Raw genomic sequence first — 24300 nt, forward strand, 5'->3', positions numbered from 1 at the left:
GCACAAATCTCCAAAGTAAGTTTTTATTACAAAAACTTTTAATACAATTCAATGTTTTATTAAGATTAAAGTCAGGACCTTGACAACCTACTGAGTTGTAAGGAAACACATGAGGAAAGTCAACATGGTCTCTAGGCTGACTTGAATTATTCCTTGACTAAGAATTCTAGGGTTATGTGGACTTTTCTGTTATCCTGACTTAACTCCTTTCTTTAGCAGCAAAAAAACAGCAGGAATAAAATTCTTGGCAGACTGCTCTACAGAATAAAGTGAACAACAGAAAATATAGATATGAAGTGCAGAAGCAGGAAGTTACCACAAGAGGGGTCTATACACTCAAGAAAGAATAGTTGGTTAGCAAAGTTTCTATATTATTGGAAAAAATTAAAAATACTTTGAGAAGTTTATTCCATGCCTTCATCTTTACATCCCAGCTAAACAATCCCACAAAAATAAGAAACTAATGTTTTACAAAGCCCCTCAGTCTCCTTCAAGAGAGTGGAGGATTTATTAAGGATAGGCTATTTTATTGTCTGCAAAGCTCTCCTTTCATCTACCCTAATGCCTCAAGATGCAAAGCTCTCCTTTCATCTACCCTAAAGTCTCAAGATGCTGGATAAAGCCGTTTCCGGTAAGGTGAGCATATGGTTGCAGGCAGGTGTGAGCCTTCAGGCAGAGTGTGGTGTCATTGTTTTTGTAGGCAACTTGGTGTATTCAGAAGACCAAAGACCTTGGTGTCAGACCAACATGAGTTCAAGCTCTGGCTCTGCCATCAGTCAGGCAGGTGACATTTAAGTGATTTAGTTCCCTTAAGTCTCAGTTTACTCATTCACCTATAAGTTGTGAGAATGAAATGAGATGTAGGTAAAGTGCTTAGCCTAGAGTCTGGTGCTTATGTTAACAATTAAGGGCCATTATTATTGTCTCTTGCTTATTATTTAGTTCTATCATCTGTAGCCACCTAATTCTTAGTCTAGCAATTGTGGAGCAGGAGTCATCAAGATAAAAAATATAAGCTGATTTGTTCTTTTTGTTGGTTTTACTAAAAAACCTTAGATAACCTGAGATATGTTGTTCTTTTTGATGATTCAAAAAAAAAAAACATTTAAGGCCGGGCACAATGGCTCATGCCTATAATCCTAGCACTTTGGGAGCTGAGGTGGGTGGACCACCTGAGGTCAGGAGTTCAAGACCAGCCTGGCCAACATGGTGAAACCCCGTCTCTACTAAAAACACAAAAATTAGCCAGGCGTGGTGGGGTGTGTCTGTAGTCCCAGCTACTTGGGAAGCTGAAGCAGGAGAATCACTTGAACCTGGGAGGCAGAGGTTGCCGTGAGCCAAGATTGCACCATTGTACTCCAGCCTGGGTGACAAGAGTGAAACTCCGTCTCAAAAAACAAAAACAAAAAATGTAAAGTGGAAAAAGAGAGATAAGTGCTACACCAGGATTATGTATGTTACATGAAACCATAAAACACAGATAGTAAAAGCACTGAAAGTCCATTTGATAAACAAAGCAAGGGCATTTCTTTTAAGATTAAGGGTAAAATAAAATCTTCAATGCAAACACAGGTAGTATTAGTTACAACTGACCCTTGGTTTATAATTTGAAGGCTTATTCTACTTTACATGTATTATGCTAATTCAACATACCTCAAATGTTGACTTTGAGTGGTTAAAATATTCTAAAGGAAACTAGAAAATAAACAGCTTACTATATCTTTCATAAAATAAACGAAAAGTATATAGATATTGATATGCTGCCTGAACTTAAATCACACATGACTCACTTGGTTTGAGTAGAAGATGGTGGTTTACATTGTCTGAAGGACCCACACTCTAAGGGAACTTCCCAACATCCATCCTGGAAGTGATGAAAGAATTCTCTAAATTCCATTATTTTCATTTCCCCCGGGCAACAATTAGATTCTCTGGTATCCAGATGATTGACACCTTAGGCGGATTTTATAGACACCCATACCCACAAGGCAGAGACCAACCACGATGGCCCCAATCACAGGAAGCACAATTGTGTAGTCAGACGAGCACTCATCCACTAAGAGAGAAAACAAATACAATACAGTGGGTAAGGTTTGGTGATGCAGTCCAGAAAGTAGGCTAGAGGGGAAAGAAGATGAGCTTTGGCATCAAACAAAGCTTGACTTTTAACTCCACCATTAACTAGCTTTGTGACCTTGGACAGGTAATTTACCTTTGCAATTTCCTAATTTATAAAGTCAGCAAATAATATGTAAGACTGTTAGAAGATTAAAAAACCATATTTTCTCAGTAATTAACATTCAATAATCATAATCCTCATTTCCTGAACTGGGTAAGAAGTCACTCCAGGCATACTGCCTGCTAAGTGGGATATGCTTACAGAAAAGAGACCAGCTGGGTGCGGTGGCTCACGCCTGTAATCCCAGCACTTTGGGAGGCCGAGGTGGGCAGGTCACCTGAGGTCAGGAGTTCGAGACCAGCCTGACCAACATGGAGAAACCCCATCTCTACTAAGAATACAAAATTAGCCGGGCACGTGACACATGTGTAATCCCAGCTACTCGGGAGGCTGAGGCAGGAGAATCGCTTGAACCCGGGAGGCAGAGGTTGGGGTGAGCCAAGATCACACCATTGCACTCCAGCCTGGGCAACAAGAGTGAAACTCCATCTCAAAAAACAAAAACAAAAACAAAAAACAAAAAAAAAACAAAGACCATTTGGTGACCAGTGACCAGATTACAGATGATCTCTTGAGAAACATGGTTTTTATCCACTTTATAAAACAATTTTATCACTCCTAAGGTTTTATTGTATTACTTTTAGCTAATATTAGAAAACAGACCAAATTATTTATGAGAGCTTAAAAGTGAGAGTTTACAAACTTATCAAAACTGTTTTTCCTTTATACCATTAGAAAGCGCTTACTCAATTCATCTAAATGTAATTGATTGAGTCAGAGACTAATAAATCTCAACTGAGGAAAGATGGAGGGGTCTCGGGAAAAGGGGGAAGTTGATAGAATAATGAAGAGACTGGGAGAAAACGGCAAATAAATGAAGAACCATGTCTTAGCCATAGATAGCTAAAAAGATACATGTGTGGGGTCGTTGTATGAACCAACACTGAAATTATGTCCTGAACCAAGGATCGCCATCAACGCAATTCAGTGTACCTGAGATCCGAGAAAAAAAGGATCAGAAGAGGTCAGAGAAGACAGAGTGGCAATCAGAGATCCCAGGAAAAAGAAAATTTGGACAGGAAAGAAACTGTGCTTGTAGTACACTATTTGGCTTGACAGCAGGCAATATTTATAAAACTATAATAATGCATGCCTTAATACCTTACTGATTTAACCAAAAATAGTTGTGTAACCACAAATCTTTATGTGCCATAGCAGGAAGTCTAAAATGGATGAATTAGGAACTATCATGATAAACTTTTTACTTTTTAGAGTTATGGAGACAGCAATCAGAAGAAATTGTTAAAATTAGTTAAATGTATTTTGTATCTTGGGGCAGGGAGGCAGGGGGACAGAGATATGTTGCTTTCCATGATAAGACCTTTTGGAGTAAGTGAAACTTTGTTACTTATATATGCTTCTCTTTTTTTGCAGCCTGGAACTCCTGAGTTCAAGCCATCCTCCCACCCTGTCCTCCTGAGTAGCTGGGACTAAGGGTGTGTGCCACCATGCCAGGTTAATTTTTTATTTTTTAGAGATGGGGTCTTGCTATGTGGCCCAGGCTGGTTTCAAACTCCTGGGCTCACGCAGTCCTTGACTTCCCAAAGTGCTGGGATTACAGGCGTCAGCCACCATACCTGGCCTATATTTCTTAAATAAAAAAAGAACTTTGACAAGTTTTAAGGAATTAAAATGAGTAGGAAAAAATACAAAAAGTTAAAACAAAAGGTAAAGCACGCAAATGTTGACCCAATGATTCCATCTCTAGGAAATTATCCCAAAGATATATTTGCACAACTACGCAAAGATATATTACAGCACTGCTCATTTTATGAGAGACAATTTAAATATACGTAAAAACTAAAATAGTATTCGGACAATAGAAAATAATATGGCCATGAAAAAGAACGTGGTAGGTCTCAGTGTTCTGTAACAGAAGTTCCCTAAGATCCGTGAAGCATCGTGTGAACCCAAACCCGTGTGCTGTGGGTCCGGTGTGCAAAGATACACCAAAAACTGGGAGCAGGACTAGGAGGGAAGTGGAGGGCAACTTTTACTGTCTATACAGTTTTGTTAAATGATTAAATTATTTAACATTGTTTAAACATTTCTAAAATGCAAAAGAGTACACAAAGAAAAGTAGTGACTGATCCAATCACCACATTTCTTCTATTTGAATCAATCACTATAAACCTTTTTGGGCATGTGGTTCCTCTGTGAATATGTGTGTGTGTGTGTGTGTGTGTACATGTGCAAACTCATGTGCATGCTTAAAGCAAAATCACTCTATTTTAAATAGTCTATGCTCATTATAAATAACTAAAATAGTAGAGAAAATCACAAACAAAAAAGTAAAACCAATTATCCCAGGGCCATCCACCCAGAAATGTCATTGCTAACATGGAGAAACATTATTTCAGGCATCTTTCTTTAGAACTACAAGGATAGATAGGTTAGAAAAATAAATAGAAATACTTTTATTAAGATAGGATCATACAAGTACTATTTTATTACATTTGTTAATTTCAATTTTACTTGCATTTAATAGAAGAAAAAAACTTAAACTGAAGGAATTATCACACACCAATGTTTGTCATGGGAAATATTGGTTCATAAGGGGCCCCTTTAAAGTTGTAGAAAGAGATTCTGAAGTATGCATTAAACAATTATAAAAGACATTAAGAGGTTATGAAGTAAATTGGACTTGTGTTTGCTAAATCTTGTTTCCAGTTTAAACATTATCTATTGATACTGTTTTGAACGACTAGCACTAACAGATTCCCTTGCATCTCCCCTCTCTTCAACCCCAAAGAAAATTTTTTTTTTGAGACACAGTCTTGTTCTGTTGCCCAGGCTGGGGCGCAGTGGTATACTCATAGCTCACTGAAGCCTCAAACTCCTGAGGTCAGCCATCCTCCCACCTCAGCTTCTCAAGTAACTAGTAGTACAGGCAAATGCCACCCCACTCAGCTACTTTTTAAATTTTTTGGAGAGATGGGGTCTTACTATGTTGCCCAGGCTGGTCTTGAACTGGCCTCAAGTGATCCTTCAACCTCAGCCTCCCAAAATTTCAGGCGTGAGACACTGTGCCCAGACAACTCCAAATTTTGAATAGTTATGTTACTGTTTTTAACATTGTCTAGGTTTTTTTGTTTCATTTTTATTTTTTTTTACAAAGTAAACTGATTTTATTGTGAAATTCTCATAGACGGAAAATTAAATCAAATATTTATTCTGTCCATTTCATTTTACAATAACCTTATCACTTATTTTTGTACCATGCATTTCAATTGCCTGCTAAGTAAAAAATGTTTTTAAAACTATTAATTTTTGAAGTTTTTAGCTTAAATTTTATCATCAAGAAGCCCACAATAAAATATGTTGCCAGCAGCCACCCACCAAGCCCCTGTGTGAAGAATGTTTTGGTTGCTATTTCAACTTAAGGAAATAATCTTTGACCTTGATCCATTGTATAGGTTTATGACACTTCAATTCTATTTGATAACTATCATTCCTGTAATCTTTAAAAATGTGTTCTGACTGGCTGCGTGCGGGCTCAGGCTTGTAATCCCAGCACTTTGGGAGGCCGAGGTGGGCGGATCATGAGGTCAGGAAATAGAGACCATTCTGGCTAACATGGTGAAACCCCATCTCTACTAAAAATACAAAATAAATAAATAAATAAATAACCAGGCGTGGTGGCGGGCACCTGTAGTCCCAGCTACTCGAGAGGCTGAGGCAGGAAAATGGCGTGAACCCGGGAGGCGGAGCTTGCAGTGAGCCCAGATTGCACCATTGCACTCCAGCCTGGGCGACAGAGTGAGACTCCGTCTCAAAAAAAAAAAAAAAAAAAAGTATTCTGACTCTTTAACACATTCATATGATTTAAAAAGTCAAAATAATACAAGATGCTGTACTTTGAGAAGTTTCACTTCTACCCTTGCCCCTTCTTCTTAGTTCTTCCTATCTCCATTAGATAATTATTTTCCTTAGTTCTTATTTATATTTCTGATGTTTCTTTGTGCAGATAGGACAATAATGAATATACTATTATGCACTATACGTTTTTGATATAATATATTTTGGAACTCTTTCCTTAAACATACATAGCATCCTCATTCTTCTTGTAGCTGTTTAAGGATTCCATTGTGGGATGAATCAGTTTCAAAATCTGGCCCCTACTGATGGACCCTTGGCTTGTTTTCACTTTTTTGCTATTACAAATAACGTTGTAATGAATAACCATGTACAAATATCATTTCATATATGGGAAGGTGTGTTTGTATTCCCAGACCCATAATTGTTTAGTACGTTTTATATATAAATGGATCCACTATTCACCAACGTCAGTCTTTTTTTTCCATTTATTTTATTTGTTGATTTAGAGACAGGGTCTCACTCTGTCACCCAGGCTGGAGTGCAGTGGCGATTGCAGCTCACTGCAGCCTGGACCTCCCAGGCTCGAGTCATCCTCCCATCTCAGCCTTCCAAGTAGTTTGGGACTACAGTCATGCACCACCATGCCCGGCTAATTTTTGTATTTTTTGTAGAGATGGGGTTTTGCTATGTTGCCCAGGCTGGTCTTAAACTCCTTGGCTCAAGCAATCCTCCTGCCTCAGTCTCCCAAAGAGTTGGGATTACAGGTATGAGCCACTACGCCAGGCCTACTGTGACTTTTCTATTCCTAAAGGCTGCTTATTTCCTTGTTTATATTGCGACTCATTTCCTCTCTCAGTGAATTTCATTGTCAAGCAATATTTTTTAGAAGGGCTTACTTGTGCTGTATCCTTTGAATTATTTCACAGTTAAGAATATCTGCCTGGCGACAGAGCAAGACTGTCTCAAAACAAACAAACAAACAAACAAAAGAATATCTGCCTATTGTCTTTATACTTGATATTTTTGGGTCATACTTTTTTTTCTTAGATCATTGTAGAAATTATTTGCTGGCTTTAAATGTTGTGAAGAAATTGGAGGTCAACTTTAACTTTCCCTGTTTACAGGTGATTTTATTTTATTTTCCATAAAGGCCTAAAGACTTCTTTATGTTTAAAGTTTTATAGCTTGTTTCTGATATGTCCCAGTGTTAAACTTTCGGCATCAATTCTTTTTTGGGACATGCTCTTTTAATCCCAACTTCAATGATTTATCTCAAGGAAATTTCCTTAAATCTTCAAACATATTGTCATTCTATTTTTGAGGTCTCTATGTCAGAGGCACCAATTATACTTATGTTGGATGGGCTGAGTAGCTTGTATATCTAGTAGCTTCCCTGTAATGCTTTAATCATAAGGTTTATCTGTATTACCTGTAATGATCTCAGTCATTCTCTCTGTGAAAATAATATAATTTCCTCCCTATTTATTCTGCCTCTTACTGTTTCTATACATTATGTAGTGTATTGCTTTGACATTCCTCTTGTTTTCTTACTCTTTCATTTTAACATCTTATCTTTAAACTCTGATTATCTAGAATTCACATTAAGTGATTCTCAGCATCAAGCAATTGTCAGGAATTTCTTTCTGTTCCTTGAATTATGTTTTCTTTGTATTTTACTATTTTCATTTCTAACTTTCTGTTATGGACTAAATTGTCTCCCCTCCCTTCCCCCAAATTTACATGGTGAAGTCCTAACTTCCAGGAGCACAGAACATGTATTAGGACACAGGGTCTCTCAAGAAGTCAATAAGTGACAATGAGGTCAATAGGGTAGGCCTCTATCCAATATAAACGGTATCCTTAAACAAAGAGGACACATGGATACAGACAGGTACAAAAGGAAGACCACGTGAAGACACAGGCCATCTACAGCCAAGGAGAGAAGTTTCAGAAAAACCAATGCTGTGGACACCTTGACCTTGAATTTCTAGCCTCCAGAACTGTGGGAATACACATTTCCGTTATTTAAGGCATCCAGACTGTAGTATGTTCCTAAGATAGTCTTAGCAAACGAATACACCCTCACTCCTTTTCTTAATTTAATTTCATACTATTCTGATTTTGCTGCAGTATTTTGGCACAGTGACCAGGCAGTTGGTTTTCATTTTGCTTATGCTTGAGCATGTCAGTCCAAATACTCCATTTCCTATGATGCCATTTGGGTGAATTACGGTCTTTCTTTCCATGGCATCTGATTTCAGTTGATGTTTCCCTTTGGGCTAGATATTTGGATTCTATTCTCTTTTTTGTGGCATGGAAACTAGCTGCAGCCTGCAGTGATCCTCGGCCCTGGGGTTGCTTCCCCAGTTCACCGCCATCAGTCCCTACCTTTACTCTTCCCAGTCTTCCTGGGAGCCATTTTCACTATCCGAGGTTAGAAAAGGAAGAAGATAAAGCAACCCACTCTTTTTTATTTTTTCCTCCAGATTTAGTAACGGAGGAGTTCACAGAATTTTTTTCCCCTCTCATCACAGGCTTCTTAGGGTGGATATGTGTGTGGTTAGTAGAGGAGGCAGATGAGGAGCCCATCTCCGCTGCCCCCTCTCTTCTCCACCTGGAAAGTGGGCAGGACTGTGAGTAAATTGCACATCCAGGCATTTATTTACTGGCCATTCCAATGAAACCTTTGCTTTTTGTGTTACCAGAATGCCAATTCAAATTAATTCTACTAATAATTGGTACTGGGGTGGGGGGAATAGATAGCAGGAGTCCAAGCAGTGGCCATCACCCAAAAGAACTCACTGAAGAAGGTAGGAAGGAAAATTAAATTTAAGTGAATGGTCATATCCCTCTACACTTGATTTTAAATTCTGCTTCTGTTTCATCTGCGAGGGGAGGGATTTCCACATGCTAGAAGGTAAACCTTACATTAATCATTCTGCAGAAGGGTGAGTGGCCAGTGAATAAACACCTTGTCCTCTGCCGTACAGAACTTTCAAGTGCCCTTAACACTGGACACAGGGGAGCCTGGAGCAGGAGACAGTTTAAAGGAGGAGGTGGAAGGAGATCGCAGCTCTCCAAAGCCAAGCTCTTGCTGTTAAGCCCGAGTCACTTGGGGGAACTCCTGGGTCCTCATATCAGATTGTCATCAACATCTCCTGTTTTAAGAGGGAAACAGACATTTCCTGACACTCTGGATGTCTTCAGGGACTCTTAGCGCTCTTTTGAAGCTGCGGTGTTCCCACGCCCACAGCCCCACTTCTAAGAAAACAAGGAGAGCAAAAATGCCTCCTGGGGAGTCAGTACATTTCCCAAATAAGCAGTAGTTTTAGAGTTGTCAAATTTCATAAACGTCATGTTAAAAATAATGAATGGCACCTCTGGAATTTGGAAAAACAAGAAAACTTCCAGTCAGTAGAATCAATGAAGAACATTCCTCTCCCCTTTCTCTGAATCAATTAAGAACATTCCTCTCCCTTTTCTCTGAACCCCAATCAATGTAATAGGAAACCATGAATAACATCCTAAGCCATATTTTAATAGCATTTTTCCTTCAGATATCAACCGTCTGCCATCAGGAATGTACTGCTTTTGGTGAATGTTTGCATAAGAGGGAAGTGAGTGATCCTGCAGGCAGGTCTACCTCTTCCTGCTTGCCATTCCGGATTGTTTCCCTGCTCTGCCTCCCTCCTCTCCTGCAATGGTCCAAATGGACACATTTACAAGAATAAAACAGCATCAAAGAAAAGCTGACAAACCAGGAAAAAAGTAGCTAAGAAGGCAGTCAACACATGAAGCTGAAGGAACGGAAGAGCTAATATTTATTGAGCTCCTCCTTTTTTGCCATGATCTTTGATATGTGCTTTAAATTAAAAAAGTGAAATAGGCAGTTTCCTAATTTTTTAAACAGATAATACATTACAATAGAGTAGGATATGCTTTTTAAAAAAATAATAGTATACTAAGATCATCTATAATTTAAGTAAACCAAATTTTGGTAAAATCCAGGAGTTTAAAATCATTTTGTAACCAACTTTGAAATGCATTGGGTTTTTTTAAAGTAATGCTTTTGAAAACTGAAAATCAGGACTCTTGAAAATGTCTAAGAAAAATCAGTCAATTTGCAAATGTCTTCGCCACGATTCTCCCTCCAGGTTTTTGCTTCCTCCCTTCTCACAAGCACCCCGCTCATGTCTCTGCCTATTGCCCCTAATTCCGGAAGCCAGCACTGGTATATGCAGGTGTGGCAGAGGGTGTCAAGCACACCTGGCATGGCCTCCCCAAGGCAACAGGCAGAAGTGGGGAAGGTGCCGTTTCCTAGCGCTGGGGTAGCCCTTTGGTGGGAAGTTAGGCTTCCTAATCAGCTCAGGAGGGTGCAACAGGCAACGAGACAGGTCAATCCTTTCACTTCAGGCTGAATATGAGGCCGGAATTCCCAAGACCTTAACCTTGCACGTTTTGAAGAAAGTGGGGCTTTACATGCGTTCATATCCTCTACTGGGCCTCTTTCTGGCCACCAGACATGCGGTTAGCAAAATGACAAGCAGTCCTGTGATACTCAGGCCCATGGCCACAGGGATTTCTCTCCTGTTTCTGTCACTGAAGCATTCATCCGCTGTAATTGAAGTCAGAGTAACAAGTGTTACAGACTGGCCACAAATGCTGGGAAGTGGCACTGCCACATCTGCCTCAGCTTTGGAGAGAAGGAGACTGAGGGAGAGATGGAGCTGCTGGGGCTCAGACCACAGTGGGTGAAAATGAGAGGGAAAGGGATCTTTCCTTCTCAGATCCTCTCAGATCCACAGTGGATCTGACATGTGTAGCACTAGCAATTAATTAGGGAGCTTATTAAATTGCAGATCTCCAGACACATGCCCAAGAAATTGTAATTCAGTGGTCTGAGCTGGGGCCGGTGGGATTCTGATGCTGCTTCCAGGCAGATCCAGCTTTGAGAAAATATGCTAGTTTGGCCTAGAGGGTTGTGATCAGAGTTATGTCTTGACTCTCAACTTAGAGTAATTCCCGGAGCCATATTGTCCCACTCTAGTGATAGTTTGAGACAGAGTCCCACTGTGTTACCCAGGCCAGAGTGCAGTGACTCAATCTCGGCTCACTGCGACCTCTGCCTCCTGGTTTCAAGTGATTCTCATCCCTCAGCCTCCCAAGTAGCTGGGATTACAGGCATGTGCCACCATGCCGGGCTAATTTTTTGTATGTTTAATAGAGATGGGGTTTTGCTATGTTGGCCAGGCTGGTCTCAAAGTCCTGGCCTCAAGTGATCTACCTGCCTTGACCTCCCAAAGTGCTGGGATTACAGGAGTCAGCCAACATGCCTGGCCCTAACTCTGTGTTTCTTAAAGGGGCTGCTCAGATAGCTTGGGGCTGCTAAAACAGCATAATAAACCGCAAAAGGAAAAGACAGCAAAAACTTTAAAACTCAATAAACAAAAAACAATGTTTGCAGGCTCCAGGATTTTAGGGAGGACGAGATTTTAGGAGTCAGGAGTCTACTGTTTGGGATGACCATTATCTTTTACAAGTCTCAGCTTTGACACTTGCTGGATTCCTCTCCAGTTCTTCAAGCCCCTGTTTAAAAATCGCCCATCAGTCAAGACTTCTTTAGTCCACTGTCTCATCAGCAATGCTGTCAATCACAGCTTCCTCTGGGCTCCCGTAACCCTCTGCACGTGTATCTGTTAAACACCATATGGTATGGTAACCTGCTCCTCTTTTCCCCCTTCTCTTACTCTCTGCTAGAAAATCCTATTTACAGAATGACATGCCTCTTCGCATTTGAGCATTTTAGTGAAATTTGAAGTGCAAACACTAGGAAGATGGCGTTGAGTTGATAGGGTGACAGTGGGAGAACAAGGGGAACATTTTGGAAGTGGAATTGTTAGGGCTTTGTGACTATTTGTATGAGAGTCTGCTGGAGGGAGAGGAGTTAAGGAGAACTCTGAAGTCTGTTGTTTGGAAAACTATCCAATTAATGATGGTTTTAAGAAAAAAAATGTAAAGACAAGAGAGTTTTTCTATGCATGCCTGTGAACACTGCTAATAGGAGGCCAGGCACGTCCTGCTGAAAGGTTTTATTTCCCACCTGTGCCACTAAGAGATTTCCCAGACCCGATCACTTCCTGCTTCACAGAGCTTCTGAAGGGGAAGAAGAGCAAGTGTGTACCTTTTTTTAAGATCACACGATTATAGAAGTTTTTCAAACCTTCATAATGATTGTAAAAGAAAGAAAGAGTTTTCAACACTAGAAGTTTTGAGAGTGGATGACAAATGGGGGCAACCCCTACTGGCAAATTTTCATATGACTGTGGGACTCCGACAAAGCCTACAGAAACCAGGGAACCCAAGGCAAGCCACGCCCAGTCCTTCCTCTGCCAAATGCCTCCCACTGAGTACATGTGGAGAAGTTTTCTGCTACACGCGTCTGCCATTTCATGATGGAACCCAAGGCAAAATCAGATTCATATTGCAGACATTTAAAAGACGGCTAAACTTCTAGCTAAATCTGTTTTTGGTAACTGGGAAGGTCTTATCACATTTTTTAGTTATTATGAGAGGGATGTTTTAGAAATTGAAGTACATGACCCTCCTGGTCACATGTAGAAATCCTCGTAACACTGTTTTCCTGGAAGGGAGAAGAGGGCTTTTTCTGGTATATGACTCTCCTGGTCATATGTAGAAATCCTTGTAACAATGTGTTCCTGGAAGGGAGAAGAGGGCTTTTCTGGAAAGTCACCCTGGTCTGCTCCTGGCCCTTGTCCAGGGATGTGTTTTCCTCCAGGGCAGTCATCAGGCAAGCTCTGCCTGTGATGGTCAGAACTCAAAGCAGAATTTAGAGGGAAACTAAAACCAACTCTGAGGAAACACTGTTGGGTGCGACAGCTTGTAATTGAGAAGAGGGGTTCCAACAGAGTTTCCTTCTATCTTGAATTGCTCCATTTTGCTCTTTTCCCTCTGCAGGTGGGAAAGAATTCTGAAATCTCGATTTTAGATATTACTGATACTGAGGATCTTTAAAGTGTCCTCCAAACATATCTGAATTTACACCCACCAGGACATAAAGGGAAGTCGCAGGTGGTATTTTCTGTTTTGATTGAGCGCATGAGTGTTTAAATGAATGAGAATGTGTGAGAGTCTAAGAGAATGTAATCTGCTGTGGGACAGCCGTGACTGGGTGGGTGCAGGTGCCTGATTCTGAGGTGGCCAGAGGAGCCTGGCCCTGTGAGCTGTGTGGAATCATACTGTCCCAGGAAGCTCATGACATGCTGGCTCCTTGGACATCTGCAGACAGAAAACCATTTGGATCTATCCTGGGGACTCTAAAGTGTATGTTTGCGACCTGATCCATCTTTAACTTACCATTTCCAAAGTGGTCATCTTCAAAATCAAAGGCTTGAAGTTGGACATTGGTTGTTTTCAGCTGCAGGTGGGCTGACAGCTGGAGGCTCTGTTCACTCACGCACTTGAAGGAATGCCCGACCGCTGTCTGGAACATCACCACTGCATGCTTCATTCCTTGGTAAATTGTCTCTGAAAAGGTGACATATAGATTTCTTAAGAGTCTTGACAGGCATCCCCTGAGCTCCAGCTGTGGCCGGGCTTCCCATGTGCAACTAAATGGACTTCCTTCCGAGTGGCTCTCTGGGGGTTCTGCCACCTTCTCCCCATGAAAAAACACCCTGGTGCGGTTTGGAGGCTTTTTCAGCTGCTCTGTTTGGGGTATAAGGGAGACGCCTCACATAAACTGGAATGCACAAACACTGAAATGAGGACTTTTGAGATGTGTTCTTTGGTTATTTTAAATCACTGGGGACAGAGTGGGTGGGAACTAGTCAGTACTTGGGGACTACAGAGAGGTGCCTCCAAAATTTTAGAGGTAAGAGAAGATTGCTTTCTGAGACTTAGAAAGTCACAGAACCCTTAATGAATCAGTGAAGGGACACGCAGTCAGCAAATGGAGCACTTGCCTATCACCAGGCTGAATGGATTAGAAGAGCAGTTTCAAGAACTCATTAAGGGTCGGGCACAGTGGCTCTTGCCTGTAATCCCAGCACTTTGGGAGGCCGAGGCGGGTGGATCACCTAAGGTCGGGAGTTCAAGACCAGCCTGACCAACATGGAGAAACCCTGTCTCTACTAAGACTACAAAATTAGCCAGGCATGGGGGCACATGCCTGTAATCCCAGCTACTTGGGAGGCTGAGACAGGAGAATCACTTGAACCCGGGAGGTGGAGGTTGTGGTGAGCTGAGATTGCGCCATCACACTCCAGCCTGGGCAACAAGAGTGAAACTCTATCTCAAAAAAAAAAAAAAAGAAAAAGAACGCATTAGGAGGAGTTGTTGCATCCATCCACAGAAACAGAGAGAAGGGAGAGGCCCATCTCTTCCCATCTGAGTGCCGTCTGGGTAGAGAAACCTGCCCAAGGACTGCCCTGTCTTATGACAGGTATACCCTGCTCAAGGAAGTGGAGGCTTCAAGGCAGATGAAGTTAAACATTTTAATTATTGATGCCAGGCATGGTGGTATGTGCCTGTGGTCCCAAGTACTTGGGAGGCTGAGGTGGGAGGATCATTTGAGCCCAGAAGTTCAAGGTTGCAGTGACCTATGATCATGCCACTACACTCCAGCCTGGGACACAGAGCAAGACTGTCTCTAAAATAAATAAATAAATAGGCTGGGCATGGTGGTTCATGCCTGTAATCCCAGCATTTTGGGAGGCTGAGCTGGGCAGATCACTTGAGGTCTGGAATTTGAAACCAGCCTGGCCAACATGGTGAAACACTGTCTCTACTAAAAATACAAAAATTAGCCAGGCGTGGAAGTGGGTGCATGTAATCCCAGCTACTCAGGGAGGCTGAGGCAGGAGAATCGCTTGAACCCGAAAGGTGGAGGTTGCAGTAAGGTGAGATTGTGCCACTGCACTCCAGCCTGGGCAATGGAGCGAGACTCTGTCTCAAAAATAAATAAATAATAATAAAAGAAAAATAATTAATCATACAATGAACTCCATTTTCTCTAATTCCATGCTTACTAAGCACCCTTCTAACTACACTATAGCTTCTTGAATGGTAGAAATTTCACTAGTCAGAGGACTCAACTGTCTGGTCCACTTAGTAGTTACAGTAAGGAATAGTCCCAGGATGAATTAACAAGGTGGCATTAATGCCAGTGTCTGCACATGCAAATGCCCTAGACAACATACTGAATTCTCTGTGTACACGACCGTATCATGTGTTATATCCAGGGAGAGTCTGCTACTACCATCCCCACTAACATTACAACTGTCACTACTGTAATTACAACTGATTACTATTCTTAATACCACTACTAACATGAAAATCATCATTACTGTGACTCCTTAAGCTCCTGCTCAGCCATTAGGATCAGGACCTAGAATTGATTTTCGTGCTCCCTGAGCTCTAAATTAATTTTTGATCAGTCTTTCCCTTCCCTGCCTTTTTTTTTTTTTTTTTTTTTGAGACAGAGTCTCACTCTGTTGCCCAGGCTGGAGTGCAGTGGTGCAATCTTGGCTCACTGCAACCTCTGCCTCTCCTAGGTTCAAGCAATTCTCCTGCCTGAAACTCCGGAGTAGCTGGGATTACAGGCGTTCGCCATCACGCCTGGCTAATTTTTTTTGTATTTCTAGTAGAGATGGGATTTCACCATGTTGGCCAGGCTGGTCTTGAACCCTGACCTCAGGTGATCTGCCCGCCTCAGCCTCCCAAAGTGTTAGTATGACAGGTGTGAACCCCTGCACCCAGCCTCCCTTGCCTCTTAAGAGATTGCTACTCTATTGCTGGCTAAAATCTGGTCCATCCCTAGTGATAACATTAGCTAACTGATGTTAGCACTCACAATATTTATTCTCTATCCTAAATGAGACAGGTCTAAGTGAATTAACATGTATGAAAATAAGTTGTCAACTACGCTATCTTACTTACATTTAACAATCAATCATTGGTAAATCTCCCTGAACATATCAATACAATGTAGCTGATATTTTAAGTAGATATTACTCCACATTTTCATTTCTTGGCAAGTGTCTTTGGCATAAATTCCTTAACTGGTAAAATAATGTTTAAGCTAGTCAAAGGATAGAGCTTTGAAAAGGAGAAAACAGACATGAAAACTCTTAGTACAGTACCTGGCACGGGGGATACAAACAAATAAAGGTTATTTAACTTTGCAGGGAAACATTTGAGGCCTCTGAGAGGCATCTAGTGTGAGCGGGAGCTTTGCTCTCTGGAAGTGAACACTGTAGGAGTTCTCTGAATTTACCCCACTAGAGTCATTATCCATACAGCAACCACAGTGAACCTTTATAAATGTAAATCTGAGGTATCATTTTCCTCTCTCCCCCAGACCCCCTGGTGGTATCCTTTCACACTTTAGAATAAAGTCCAAAGTCCTGACCCTTGCCTTGCCCACTGGCCCTACATGCTCTGGCCTGGCTGTCTGTCCCTTGACCTCATCTGCTGCTTGTTCTCTCTCCGGGCACACTGGCACCCTGCAGGTCCTTGAACACACTGGCCAGCTCACCCCTTAGGGCCTGTGCATCTGTTCTTCTGGCCATCTGGAAAAGCTTCCCTAGGCCCAGATATCCCGATATCCCCAAAGAAGTGAATCTCTCTGCTCAAACTTCACCTCTTCAAAGGGCCTTTCTCCCCTGAGGGCTTCCCTAAGGTATAAGGGATAGACCCACCTAAAAGAGCTTTCAATTCCTCTCCACTCCTCCTGCTTGTGTTTGTTCATAAAATTTATCACTAATGGGCCGGGTGCAGTGGCTCACGCCTGTAATCCCAGCACTTTGGGAGGCCGAGGTGCGTGGATCACCTGAGGTCAGGTGCTCGAAACCAGCCTGGCCAACGTGGAGAAACACCGTCTCTACTAAAAATACAAAAATTAGCCAGGTGTGGTGACAGGTGCCTGTAATCCCAGCTACTGAGGAGCCTGAAGCAGGAGAATCGCTTGAACCTGGGAGGCAGAGATTGCAGTGAGCCGAGACAAAGCCACTGCACTCCAGCCTGGGCAACAGAGCGAGACTGTCTCAAAAAAAAAAAGAAATTATCACTGCTTAACAGAGCACAGGAGTCCCCCTTATCCTTGGGGGATACATCCCAAGACCCCCGTGTACCAGCGTATGCCTGAAGCCATGGATAGTACTGAACTCTAGATATACTATGTTTTTTCCTGCATATACATATATACCTGTGATGAAGTTTAATGTATACATTGGTCACAGTAAGATATTAAAAACAATAACTAATGATAACATAGAAAAATTGTCACACTATAACAAAAGTGATGTGCGTGTGATCTCTCTCTCAGAAACTCTAACTGTACTATACTCACCTGTTTTTGCACCAACCATGAAAGGTGAAACCGTGAATAAGGTGTGGGGGGGTTACTGTATTATCATTTAATGTGTTGTTGCCCTCTTCCTTTTCTAGAATGTAAACTCCATGAGGGTAAGATCTATTAGTCTGAAATATTATGGATCTGCAATGCCTAATACAGGGCTCAGCACCTAGCAGGCACTAACTACATTTTAGTAGAGTGAATGTATCATTCCCAGAGTATCGAATCAGCTGCACTATCAACAGCAGATCTGTCAAAAAGTCACTAAACTCTTTATCATTGCCAATCATGATCTCTGACATCATACTAGTCCAGCCTCATTTACGAGCAGATGGGCAAATTACAGCACACAGAGGCATAGTAAAGTCCCCCAAAATCACATTGCTGGCGGCTTTCTTAGTCTGTTCCTTAAAAGCAGCATTGGCCGGGTGCAGTGGCTCACACCTGTAATCCCAGCACTGTATGGGACTGAGGTGGGCGAATCGCCTGAGGTCAGGAGTTCGAGACCGGTCTCCACAATGTGGTGAAATCCCATCTCTACTAAAAATACAAAAATTACCTGGGTGTGGTGGTACACATCTGTAATCCCAGCTACTTAGGAAGCTGAGACAGGATAATGGCTTGAACCCAGGAGGCAGAGGTTGTAGTGAGCCAAGATTGTGCCACTACACTCCAGCCTGAGAAACAGAGCAAGACTCTATCTCAAAAAAAAAAGCATCAAACATGAGCAGATTCAATAGGATGAAAGGTGAGCTAACCAGAAACAGCATCATGGCTGGTAGAACGGGCATTCTATAATTACTAACCTGGATCTGAGACAGTCAAACAGGCTCCCACTTCACTGATATAATATGATTCTTCATCCTGTAAAACAGCAGGGTGTTAACCTTTGGTTCATCTCTATTCATATGTTTACAATCTTGGTTTATAAACTTTGTTTAGGATTCCAGCTATTAAATCTAGATACAAGGGCTGCGGAAGTTACTTGGTACTGGGTCATAACTGTGTATAAAAATTCCAAAAAAGTAAACATACCACAAATAAATAAATAATAACTAACAGTTTTCCCCCGGCCCCAAATTTCCCTACTGCATACTAGTTGCTAGGGCCTGATATTCAAATTCCACCAGTATAATTTGAGTCCCTTTGGTTGGGCCAAATTTCTCCCTGTTACAATGCAAGTTCATCAGGAAGGTGGAGGAGCAGGAGCGTACAGTAAGCTTTTACTAACAATTAATATCTAAGGGTAGGAATTCTTATCCTGAGACCACTCATCCTTTCCTTTTATTTTTAAGACCATCCATATGGTTTAGAAGGCTCATCCTTAAGGATACCATGGGAGGACCTCCCGGGGTCCATAAACCCTCTGGGAAAAACAATGTATACAAAATGGTGTCTACATGCTCCTACATAGGGTGTCAATGGCTTTACACAGTTTCATGGGTCTATGTCCTCAAAACGGCTAAATGGGGCCACTGGGAGGGATTATGGGAAGAAATGCCTTACCCTGAGATCCCTGGGTATCCTCTAGAAGAGAACCCCCAGTGGTTGTATTTAAACAAAAAGCAGTACCCCCACATTTCATCTAGGAATTATCTTTCCAGAAAAACAAAAACAAACTACAAAACAGCCCTATAAAAACAAAGGGCATGAAACCTTCTAGGGAACTGAATTGGGGTGTAGAAGGGTAAGTTGAAAAGGGAGTTTCCATTTTTTAATTGAGGTGAGCCACAGTGTTCTCAGTTTTAAACATTCCTTAGAAAACCATCTATAAGTAAGAGGTGCAAAAATGGCAGAGCAACCCAAATCAGAACATGAAATTGAATTACTTTTAGAGGTTTCAAATATAGTCATTACTAATCTTGACCACATTATAGTTCATTTGTGTATTGTTAGTGGATAAAATGTTGATTCATTACACAATAAAAGGGTTCCATAAATACAAACTGTTTTAGTAAGATCATTGGTACTGATAGACTGAGCTCTAGATCCTACAATTCATTGACTAGCACCTGCCACACAATAGCTTCCTACCTTGTGTTAGGCACTGTCGCGGGCACTTCCATGCACTTGCCTTATTTAATCCTCACCATAATCATGAGGAAAAATGAGGCTGGGTGACTTGTTCCATGTCACAGCCCTAAGAGGTGGCAGGGGAAGATATGATCTCCAGCTCTGCCTGCCTCCAAGTCTAGTCTTTAACGTCTCTTTCATACCCATTCCACGCCAGGGATTGTTCTAGGTCCTAGGAGAGGACCTGGTTGCCTCCGTCAAGGTACTCAGTCTCTTGGGTCTTGAAGGCAAGTTGAACAATGCCCTTAGACCATCCATTTGCTTTAGGGAGAAATGTCTCTTTTAAAAAGACACCAACTTTGTGTTGCTTTTATATACCATTTGTTCAGGGCATTTTTAAAATTTGGAGCCTCTTTTAATCTAAGAGAGACTTATATTTCAGGGTCCACAGTCAGGGTTACAAGACCCCCGCCCCATCCCTAAGGGCAAAGAGGGCCCATTGAAGGGTTTTAGGCAGGGCAGTGACATGAGCATAGCTTTGATTTTGGAAATGGCTCGGGCTGCACTGTGAGACTGATTTGAGGAGCAGCAGAATAGTGATGAGGTCAGCTCAGACTCCTCAGAGGCCTCTTGGAATCTTCCCTTTGGTGTCTCCCTGACCTGCCCACCTAAGGAAAGAATGCGTGGAAAGAAAGAAAGAATTTCTGCGAGAGTTTCACCATTCGCCACATGCATGTTTTCACTGACATTGCCTCACTTGATCCTTACAACGACCCCCTGAGACAGAATCGATATTATCAGACCATTTTACAGCTGAGAACAAAGAGGCTTAGAAGAGTTAAGCATCTACCGCAGATGCACATAGTTTGTAGGTGAGACAAAGCAAGATCCTGCCCTACATTTTCCTCCATGGGATGTGTGGGTATAGGACAAAAATTCATTATGTGAGAATTTACTTTCACATTCCCTGAAAGGCAGCTGAAACCTATAACCATTGATGGGAAGCAGTACTGGCTACATAATGAAATTTTGGGGCTCAGTAAGAAATGAAAGTGTGGGGCCACATGTTTAAAACTCAAGAATTTCATGGGGCAACAGCAAAGCATGAAAACAAGCCTGAGCCCTTCCAGATGCACAAGCGGAACACCTGGGAACCCGTTCCTGATGGGCAGGGCCACTGCTGTTCCACAAGAATCCACGCTTTCTAGGACTAATCAAAAAATGAGGCCTTCCACAAGCAGAGTGCTCACATTCACTGCGAGTTCATCTTAAGGGCACAACAGGACAGAGTCTGGAACCTGTACTCAGATTTCTTTCCATTTTGACTGAATCAAGATTAGTCAAACGTTGACTAGGACTAAGCTGATGTCTAGCTTTTTTTTTTTTTTTTTTTGAGTCGGGGTCTCTCTCTGTTGCCCAGGCTGGTGTGCAGTGGCAGGATCTTGGCTCACTGCAGCCTCAACCTGCCGGGCTCAAGTGAGCCTCCTGCCTGAGCATCCCAAGTGGCTGGGACTACAGACATGTGACATCATGTCCAGATAATTTTTTTATTTTTTTGTAGAGATGGGATCTCACTATGATGCCCAGGCTAGTCTTGAACTCCTGGCCTCAAGAGATCCTCCCTACTTGGCCTCTCAAAGTGTTGGGATTACAAGGAATGAGGCTTGAGGTATGAGCTACTATGCCTAGCCATGATGTCTATCTTTAGGGTAAAGGAAAAGTATCTGTTAGGTGGATTCATGTCAACAAAAGGGCAGGGGGATATTTAGATTTCTTAAGATTCCAAGTTTGACTTGACATGATCATACTTCAATCGTCCTGCACATCTCTTCTGACTCATCCTTTCCATATGGTATTTAAGCCCTGGGTCTCAGGGTTAATGGCGTGGGGATATACCATCTTGTCTCACCACCATTCAAGACAGACATGGCTTCTGTTCATACATCCCTATTAAGTATTTCTTTTCAAGAAAAAAAAAGATTCCAAGTTCTACATAATTTATGCTATGGAATGAGGACTTTGCCTTGGGGATGGTGAAATGTGTGACCAGTGCATTGATGAAGTTTGGGGAACAATGACTAGAGATTCAGGGAACTAAGAAGAGGAAGTCTCTCATTTTACCTGAAACGGAAGTGGGGAAAGGGGAATTTCACAGGGTGATGATATTTGAGTTATTTTAAGGATGGATGCTAAAGGAGCTGAGGGGTGGGAAGGGCCTTCCAGGCAGAGGGAAAGTACCAGGGGAAACAGGGTGTGGAAAGTACAGATTACCTGGGGAGTTCTAAGTGGTGCACTGTGAGGGTGTTAACATTTGAACACTGGTCACGGTCCTCAGAAGCCCAGCTCGTAGGCCAAGAGGGTTCCAAATGCCCCTCAAAGGCTCTGGAGACCAGTTTGAGCAACATAATTAAAACCCATCTCTACAAAAAATAAAAATAAAATAAAAAATTAGCTGGTGGCATGTACCTGTAGTCCCAGCTACTCAGGAGACTGAGGCATGGGGGGATCACTTGAGTCCAGGAGGCCGAGGCTGCAGTGAGCTATGATCGTGCTACCACACTTCAGCCTGGGTGACAGAGGGAGGCCCTTTCTTTAAAAAAAAAAAAAAAAAAAAAAAGCTCTGGAAACACCAGAACACCAGGTGGGTCTGCACCATTGATTCTAAGACCTCAGTTGGCCAGTGCACTGCCTGACCCTGGCACCTCTCCTCTCTTGATGGTTGATTTCACTATGTTGAGAGCCAGGGCTGGAGACCTAGAGCTGCCCGGCCAAAGGGGTGGAGGAGAAAGGGATAGTCCTGCGCACAGAATGAAGTTACTGAAGGATGTTTTAAAAGCAACTATCCCACCAGGAAGGATGTTGTAGGGAGGTGGGGGGGGAGAGGTACGTGATCTTGAACTTGAAGGGTCTGAGCAAATTTCAGCCTGTCACCCTAACCAAATGAGACACTGACGGGGAAAGTTTTTCAGTTTTTAAAAAAATGAAACTGAGGGAAAAAAAAGAAAGGAAATCCACCTCTCCTGACCCCACTAGGGGCCAAATACCGCGCTGAGCACTTTTACATTCTTTAGCTCAGCACACTCTCACGGCAGCCCCGCAAAATAAGCACTAGTTGGCTCCATCTTATAGAAGAGGAACTGAGGCTCAGAGATCATGAACAGCCTGTCCATGGTCACGAAGTGAATGATACAGATAATTTGCCTTGAGTGAACAACGAGGTTAAGTGACTGATTTTTCTTTATGTTGTAGTCATTGGTAGTATTTCAATTTAAAAAACTACAAATTGGGCTGGGCACAGTGGCTCACACCTGTAATCCCAGCACTTTGGGAGGCTGAGGTGGGTGGATCACCTGAGGTCAGGACTTCAAGATCAGCCTGGCCAACACGGCAAAACCCCGTCTCTACTAAAAAATACAAAAATTAGCCAGGTGCGCACCTGCAATCCCAGCTACTCGAGAGGCTGAGGCAGAAGAATCACTTGAACCCAGGAGATGGAGTTTGCAGTGAGCCAAAATCATGCCATTGCACTCCAGCCTGGGTGACAAGAGCAAAACCTCATCTCAAAAGCAAACAAACAAACAAAATCCTACAGATTGAAAGCTGGAACTATAGCCTATATTTCTGTTATTTTTCTTTCATAGCCAAGCTCATTGTTAGGGACAAAGTAAGTGCTCAGTAAATTCTTACTAATAAACGAGTTGATAAATCAGGCCTAATCAACATCCACTTATCATTCTACAACCTAGCTCCCATAACATATATTATAATGAATAAACTCACATTTTCTAAGGTTCTCTTTTTCTCTAGAGCCATGGTTTTCAACCACACATGAGTTTTGCCTCCCAGGAGACATTTGACAATGTCTGGAGACAGTTTGAGTTGTCAGACTGGGGTGGGCAGTTGCTCCTGGCGTCTTGTAGACAGAGGCCAGAAATGCTGCTAACCATTTTTCAAGGCACAAGGTAGTCCCACACAAAGACTTACCTGGCCTCAAATGTTAATACTGTTGCTGTTGAGAAGTGCTCGTTTAGAAAGCAGCAACATTTCAAAAGTGATCGACTGCACGGTTGAGTCCATTTCTCTTTTGGAAAAATCTAGAAGGCTTTCTTACCTAAATACACTTCATACAATACACCCATTAGGGCAGAAGTCACAGCATCAGAATCCACAGGCCAAATCTGGCCTTACATTGCAGGTTTTTTGGCCAGCATGGTGTTTTTTTTTTTTTGTTTTTTTGTTTTTTTTGAGACGGAGTTTCACTCTTGTTGCCCAGGCTAGAGTGCAGTGGCACAATCTCGGCTCACTGCAACCTCCGCCTCCTGGGTTCAAGCGATTCTCCTGCCTCAGCCTCCCAAGTAGCTGGGATTACAGATATGCACCATTACACCTGGCTAATTTTTGTATTTTTAGTAGAGACAGGGTTTTGCCATGTTGGTCAGGCTGGTCTTGAACTCCTGGCCCCGGGTGATCCACCTGCCTTGGCCTCCAAAGTGCTGGGGGATTACAGGCGTGAGCCACCACACCCGGCCCTCAAAATTTTAAAAATGTGTTGCCAACATTAAAAAAATCATGTGCTTTTCTAGAAAGATCTAGATTTCTGCCTTATCTTGAACAATCAGAAGATCTGGCATTACCACCCTCTCCTTACCACCTGATTGAAGGGACATGTAAAATATTGAGCAACTGCACCTGTAATTCCAGCACTTTTGGAGGCCAAGGCAGGTGGATCATGAGGTCAGGAGATTGAGACCATCCTGGCTAACATAGTGAAACCCCGTTTCTACTAAAAATACAAAAAATTAGCTGGGCGTGGTGGCACACGCCTGTAGTCCCAGCTACTCGGGAGGCTGAGGCA

The 24300-nt window shown here is 42.3% G+C and overlaps 1 protein-coding gene across 2 annotated transcripts in view; it reads right to left on the minus strand.

The window, feature by feature from the left end:
- Positions 1 to 581: 581 nt before the first annotated feature.
- The window catches only part of LAMP3 (lysosomal-associated membrane protein 3), a 39834-nt gene continuing 16115 nt past the window's right edge, over positions 582 to 24300 (minus strand). The window contains exons 4-6 of one of the 2 annotated variants that reach the window (XM_011945789.1): positions 18239 to 18296; positions 13433 to 13603; positions 582 to 2056 (exon numbers count right to left, since the gene is read on the minus strand). In XM_011945789.1, coding sequence (XP_011801179.1) covers positions 1923 to 2056; positions 13433 to 13603; positions 18239 to 18296 — 363 coding nt within the window. In that variant the 3' untranslated portion in view covers positions 582 to 1922. Of the gene's footprint in view, positions 2057 to 10364; positions 10674 to 13432; positions 13604 to 18238; positions 18297 to 24300 lie in introns of those variants that run through there. The other variant, XM_011945788.1, reaches the window with a different exon arrangement.

The sequence above is a fragment of the Colobus angolensis genome, unplaced genomic scaffold (genome assembly GCF_000951035.1).
Source record: "Colobus angolensis palliatus isolate OR3802 unplaced genomic scaffold, Cang.pa_1.0 Scaffold245, whole genome shotgun sequence".
NCBI lineage: Eukaryota > Metazoa > Chordata > Mammalia > Primates > Cercopithecidae > Colobus > Colobus angolensis.